The following is a 7,226-nucleotide window of genomic DNA, read 5'->3' on the forward strand; positions in this document are numbered from 1 at the left end:
GGGGAGGGCCGGGCAGCAACGCAGCGCCTCCGGGCAGCAGCAAGGGTGGAGGAGGTGGCGGTGGAGGAGGAGGAGGAGGAGGCAGCGGGGCGGCGTCGGAGCAGGACCGGGTGAAGCGGCCCATGAACGCCTTCATGGTGTGGTCCCGCGGGCAGCGCCGCAAGATGGCCCAGGAGAACCCCAAGATGCACAACTCGGAGATCAGCAAGCGCCTGGGCGCCGACTGGAAGCTGCTGAGCGACGCGGAGAAGCGGCCCTTCATCGACGAGGCCAAGCGGCTGCGGGCCGTGCACATGAAGGAGTACCCGGATTACAAATACCGGCCCCGCAGGAAAACCAAGACCTTGCTCAAGAAGGACAAGTACTCGCTGCCCGGCAACCTGCTGGCCCCCGGGCCGGGCGGCGCGGTGAGCAGCCCCGTGGGCGTGGGGCAGCGCCTGGACACCTACGCGCACATGAACGGCTGGAGCAACGGCGCCTACTCGCTGATGCCCGAGCAGCTGGGCTACAGCCAGCACCCGGGCATGAGCAGCCCGCAGCTGCAGCAGATGCACCGCTACGACGTGCCCGCGCTGCAGTACAGCCCCATGATGTCCACGGCCCAGACGTACATGAACGCTGCTTCCACCTACAGCATGTCCCCCGCCGCCTACGGCCAGCAGCCCGGCACGGCCATGAGCCTGGGCTCCATGGGCTCCGCGGTGAAATCCGAGCCCAGCTCGCCGCCGCCCGCCATCGCCTCGCACTCGCAGCGGGCCTGCCTGGGAGACCTGCGGGATATGATCAGCATGTATCTCCCGCCCGGGGGGGACGCCACAGACCCTTCCAGCCTGCAAGGCAGCAGGTTGCACAGCGTGCACCAGCACTACCAGAGCGCCGGGACTGGGGTGAACGGCACGGTGCCGCTGACTCACATCTAAGGTGTCCCGACGGGGACGGGGGGCAGACCCCGTCCTTAGACGTGTGTCCCACCCTCCTCTGGGACCCAGCGAGCTGCCCGCAGCGCCTCTTCTGCCCCTTCTCCGGGTCTCCTATGAATATTTTATTTTTCAACGAAAAAAAACCAACACCCAGGTCCTTGTCTCTTGTGCCCTCGGGGGGTCTCACCCTCGACCCCCAGCTCCGATGTTTACACATGGCTTGGTTCTCCCCTGCTGCGTCTCCTCCAGGCTGGCTGGGCTAGGGGGGCTTTGATCCCAAATCTGTGTAGCTTCCTCTTTAACTTTTTTTTTTGTTTTTTTTAGGTTTGTTTTTTTTTTATATATATATATAAAAATATATAACATTGATTTTTGTTGCGGGCAGGGCGGGGGAGGTTGGGGGGCGGGGGGAAGATCTGTGCGGGTCGCGAGCGCCAAGGCTTTTTTTATTTATAGCAAGTTTTGTGTGTGCCTGGGATTTTGTCGTCCTCCTCCTTTTTATTGTGTAAAAAAACAAAAAAACAAACAAAAAAAAAACTTCTGTAAATCGGTTGGTGGATTTTTTGCTGTGAACCTGTTTTGTTTTGTTTTTATTATTATTATTATTATTTTGTTCGGACATATCAGCCCAAGAAGCAAACGCTTTCGTTTCGTCTGTTTTTTTGGGTTTCTGAAAAGACTTTTCTCTTTTGAGCTCCCCCTTCCCCTCGCCCCCCAAGCGAGAGAGATCAATAAATTTTGTAACAGGCTCCTCCAGCGTCTCTTGGCGGTTTGTACCGGGGGAAGAGGGGGGTATCCGTGGTCGGGTCTCGTTTTGTTTTATGTGCTTCGACGGTGTCTGTATTTTTATTTAATTTTATCTTTTTTTTTTTTTTTTTTTTTTTTTTTTTTTTTTTTTTTTTTTTTTTTTTTTTTTTGCGTGAGGGCTCGATGTTGTTTTGACTTGAGACAAAGACCAGTGTCCTCCTTTCTCCGGGCCCCGAGCTGGTGCCTGGAGGGGGCTGCGAGGGAGGCGGAGATCTGGTTTGGGGACAGACGGAGCAGTCTTTTTTTTTTTATTATTATTATTATTATTTTATTTTTATTTTTTCCCCACTTCTCCAACTTTTTGCTGCTGCGTGGAGAGAGGCTCCGGGACGGCCCTTTGCTGGGGAATGGTCAGTTTCCACCCCGGGGCATCTCCCTCTGCCCCCGGCACCGACGGGGCGGCTCGGGGCCCTCCCGCTCGCCCCCTCGTTGTTCCTGCCCTGCTCGGATCAGCCACTTGTTGCACCCCGAGCCGGGAGAGATCCTGCTTCCCGGGGGCAGGGGCCGGTCCTCGCTTTGGATGTGTTTGTTCACCAAGGGTTGATGCGAAATAGCAGGAGAGGGAGCCGCCGGGAAACCCTTAATTAGACCTTATTAAAAATGAATAGTTGCCGGCGTCCCGAGGGGAAATAAATCACGTCGCCCTTCCCTTGAGTTTAACTAGTATTTTTATTGGACTTTTTTTGTCTTGACAAGAGGCCGGGGGTATTTCTCCCTGGTCCCATCCCTACCCCTAGTGCGTTCCCGCTTTGTATTTCATGGCATTAAAAAGTCTCGAAACCTCAACTTCTGGCATAAATCGCTTCTATCGCGCTCGAGGGGGGTGGGGACCCTGGCTGCCCTCCAGTGCTCAGGGCACGACTCAAAGTTTCCAACTTTTTGTTTTGTTTTAAATTTCCAGGGCAGTGCGCTCGGCTTCTCGCTGCAACAGGGACGCGGCTCCGGGAGCCTTTCCCCGGCCCCTCTTGCTCTCCTGCTTTTGGGGTTGAGCAGCGCAAGGAGCCGGGGCTTCTGCACCAGGGTGTTGGGTTTTTTTTTCCCCACCCATTTTGGGAAGGGGAGGAAAAAAACAACCCAACAAAGCCTCCCGCCTGCAGCCTCCCGCGGGCTGGAGGAGCCGGTTTTGCACCCAGGGAATTTCTGGTGTGACTCCTGGGCTCTTCCCTGCCCCTCCCGCTCGGCGAGGGCTGCTGTGCAAAAAGAAAACAGGCTTCAAGCGCCTCCAGCTCCGACCCACCGATGTGCTCCGGCTCCGCTGCCCCGAAGGAGCAGGCTCTGGGGGTCTGTCCGCCCCGTCCACCCGGCCCAGACCTCTCCTGTCCGTGGGGGCTTTCGCAGGCTCCGGGGAAACTTTTCCCGCCCCGGCTCTGCCCAAGCCGGAGCACCCCTGCTCGGCTGCACGTCCCAAGTGTGCAGCCTGGCCCGACCCCGGCCTCCGGGGTTTATTTTGTAAATGGGAAACCGGGCTGCGGTGGGGCCGTGCTCTCCTGCTGCGGGGGTGCAGCATCGCCCCTTGCAGCCCCGCAGCTGCTCACCGACAGCCGCCCCTTGAAGGCACTTGTTTCACCAAGGGGACTTGTTTTCTCCTCTAATCGGAGCCTCCCCGCACTCACATCTCATCCCGGCTGGGAAGGGGACTTGCCCGGGGCACGCATCCTGCAGCGAAGCCGGCTCTCCCGGGGACACACACGCTCACCACCCTACACACCCTAGCTCCCCCAGTGTATCAGACACACATACACACACACCTAGCTCCCACAATTAATCAGGCACACACATGTACATGCACACATCTGGCTCCCCCAGTGAATCAGGCACATGCATATGTGTGCGCACACACATATATGCACACACACCTTGCTCCCCCAGTATATCAGGCACATGCACACACACACCTAGCTCCCTCAGTGTATCCGGCACATGCATATGTGTGCACACACACCTTGCTCCCCCAGTATATCAGGCACATGCGCGCGCACACACACACACACACTTCCCCCAGTGAAGCAGGCACACATGCACATGTGCACGCACACACTTATCTCCCCCAGGGTATTAGGCCCACACACGTGTGCACGCACACACACACACGTGTCTTGCAGACAAGGGATGACTCGGAAGCTGTGGGGGTGCCAAGCAGACTGGGGAGGTCCCAAACCCCCTCTCCCTGCCCGGGGGCTGTGGCCAGGCTGTGGGGAGCACTGGCCCTGTTGGGATGAAAACCAGCTCCCGATCTCTGCTGGGCACCCAAACCACCTTCAATCAAGCCCAGTTGCCGCTGGCACTGGAGAGCGTCTTCCTCGGGGGCAAGGGGCCCTGTGCCATTCCCAGCCAGGGCTTGGGGCCAAATTCCAGCAGCATTGCCTGATCAGGTGAGGCTTGTCCTGCCACCCTGGGGGGACGTTTGCTTGTCCCAGCTGGGTTCATGCCCCTGCGGCAGGTGAAGGGGAGCCCTGGGCACTAGCACTGCTTCCCCTGGCAGCACTGCCTTAGCACTGCTGGTCACCCATTGACCTAAAAGTAACCCTGACCCATCTGCCTCCCCCAACAGCAGCTCTTTCTCGAGGTGCTTGGCTTTGATTTACACCAAGCTGCCTGGCAGAAAAGAGATGCAAAGCCAAGCCCAGATGCTTTGCAACAGTAAAAGCGAAAGATGAACTGCCCCTGCTCAATGAGGCTCTGGGCTGCTGCCATTGCCCCAACACGTTTATTTTTCACAGGCCTCAGGGCACACTGGCTTCTCTCCAGGGGCCTCCTTTCCTCAGCACAAGCTGTTTCTGAAAGGCAATCTCAGCCCCAAGGTCCCTCTATCATCCCCTTAAAATAATTATGGTGCATTTATTGCACTGGTCCTGGGATTTGCTTTTAAACTTATACTGGACCCATCCGCACATGCCTTTGAATTCTCGGTGCTCTGGGAAAGTTGGGAGAGAGCTGACAAATAAAGCCATAAATGACCCGTTGGCTCTGCAAAGGACTCCCGCATAGTTTTCCTTTCAGCATCTATGCAGGCCCATCCGGCGTCTCTGGGTGAATGGCAGTGCAACGGTTAACAGTGCCAGCATTTGTGTGTAAGGAAAATATTTAGGCTTCTATGTTAACACTCTGTTGAAACCAAGGAGAGAACGTCACCCTCGGTTGTGCTGCTAATCTGGCTGTAGAGTCCAAAAAGATGCCGCAGATAGAGTTGTGCTCTGTGGGCTACCTGCTCCCCCACCCAGAAACGGTGAGTGCACTTCGTAAGACACCGCTGGCACCCACAGAGGAGGCATAAAACAGCCAGGGATAGTTACCAGGCAGGTCAAACCTTGGGGTAGTTTTTCCCTCTCTAACATTTCTGTGCGTACGGAGAGGATCGTTCCATTGGAATTATAAAACATTTGCTAGATTCGGAGTTAGCAGACTTAGCTGGGGTGATCTAGTTGGGGCTGGTCCTGCTTTGAGCAGGGGTTTGGACTAGATGTGACCTCCTGAGGTCCCTTCCAACCCTCATTGTCCGTGATTCTGTGATCCAAAGGATTAAAAAATCAGTGCTTTCACTTTCCAAAACGGGAAACAAATCACTTCTTCAGGAACACCCAGCCTTATTAATGTACAAAGCACTTTTCCATTAAAATATCTGTGTGCGTGTGTGCGTCTCCCTCCCTATCTGCTGATGCTAAGCGAGGACATAGATTATTTAATAGGACTGAATAAGTAGAAGTAAAGTGGAAGTCCTGTCCAGGGTCAGCAGCCCAGCGCCCTGGATTTTCTCTTTGATTGAGATAATCATGCTGACTTCCTGCCTGCCTGTATAGGGCCCAATTCTGCATAAGGGAAGGTATGTCATTGTTAACAAGGACTTGAAGGGTGTAAGATCAGGCCTTCCCTCCCTAAGGTGCAGGAAGCCTGAGCATTTAAAAACTTGCAACCAATTTTTTTTTAAATTTTAATTTTGCATTTTGTTTTCTCCTGCAGACAGGAGGTCTGGTTAGTAGGGAACAGACCTGCACCCCCAGAGCCGACTGGAGTTGTCCTGGAATAAAAGATTCTGCCAAAGCTATTCCAGAAGAGTTTCCAAATGACCCTTTTTCTTGTCAGTGCTGGGTACAATAATAATTCCAGAATAAAGGGACTTTTGAGGAGTGACTTTTGTTTTGGGAACAGTGTCCACACACACACACACACACACCTATCCAGAATAAATACCATGGCATAATTTATTTCGCAGTAATATCTATTATCCAATTCCCATGTGTAGGTCAGTGTTGCTAGTCAGATCAGGATCCTATTTCTTTCTCTTCCACAGACTTTGCATGTGACCCTGGGCACATCCTAATATTTCTGTGTCTTAATTTCCCTGCATGTACAATAATATTTACCTACTCTACAGAGGGGGAATATTTTAAGAATCAATCCATGTATACCTGGGATCAGTGATACTATGATAGGGGTGATAGAGATCAGACTCAATTTGTTTCACTTGATCAGAGCAAAGGGAGTCACTTTTGGGAAAGTTGTCCTTAGTACCATAAGTATCGTGTTGTCTTGTCAGCCGATTTTAAACTATGCTTATTCCCAGGGAGCCTAATTTAGTATATTACCAGCTTAAGCTACATGGATTTAAGCATGACTTAATTTGCTGTAATTGTGCTTAAGTGAGTTTACACTAAATTGCTGTAGTCACAAGGGTACTAAAATCCCACATGGACACTCTCCCACAAGCTTACAAGATGGGCTAGGGGGACTGGGAGGCATGGGAATAAGTGTAGAATAGTAAAAACACGATGTTTCTGTCATCTACATCTTTCTGAGGCTTGTGATAGAGACTTTTGGCTTTGGTGAGGTTTTCTCTTGATCTCTATCTACGTGGGATATCATGTGGCCGTTCTCCGCAGTACATAGGAAACAGCAGAGCAGTGATTGCACGGTGCTTATACCAGGTTACACATCTTCATTTCATACAGCTCGATGTAATGATTTCAGAAACGACAGACCTAGATATAATATGAAGGGAAGAGACAGAACATGGTGGTGGACATGTGTCAGACTCACCCAGTGACTGTCCTCGAATTTCTTATTCAAGGAAAAAAAAAATTCTCAGAAATCTGTGGGGACTTTGCATGAGTAAGAATTTCAGGATAAGACCCTTGGCATTGATTTCATCTTCATTGCATTATACCAAGCTCCCTAGTCGGAAAACCTCTTGTTGATCAAAGTTAAAAAGAAATACTTCTGTTTAGGCTCCCTTAGGTATATTTTGTTTCTCTCGCACTCTGTAAGCTAGAAAGTCGCATTTAAGTCCTTGATAACAATTTAAAGACATTTATATATTTTTATTATTCCATGCAGAGGCAAAGAGGTGTTGTTTTGCAGACTGTGATGGATAAAGCAGGTAAGAAGGCATTTGTGAGTACTGTTGGAGCTGAACAAGGGCAGGAAAGCAGCATGAATGAAATGAGTCACCTTTGCAAAGTGTTTTTGGTAATCACTTTTATTGGACCAACATTGTTTCTTGCA

General features: G+C 51.9%; 1 protein-coding gene across 1 annotated transcript in view; it reads left to right on the forward strand.

The window, feature by feature from the left end:
- SOX3 (SRY-box 3) overlaps nucleotides 1-1,149 on the forward strand; it is a 10,055-nt gene extending 8,906 nt beyond the window's left edge. Inside the window, exon 2 of the mRNA XM_006031059.1 lies at nucleotides 7-1,149. Within this exon, the coding sequence (XP_006031121.1) occupies nucleotides 7-920 (914 nt within the window). The 3' untranslated portion in view covers nucleotides 921-1,149. The remainder of the gene's footprint in view (nucleotides 1-6) is intronic.
- Nucleotides 1,150-7,226: the final 6,077 nt, after the last annotated feature.

The sequence above is a fragment of the Alligator sinensis genome, unplaced genomic scaffold, assembly GCF_000455745.1.
Source record: "Alligator sinensis unplaced genomic scaffold, ASM45574v1 scaffold1584_1, whole genome shotgun sequence".
NCBI classification, from domain to species: domain Eukaryota; kingdom Metazoa; phylum Chordata; order Crocodylia; family Alligatoridae; genus Alligator; species Alligator sinensis.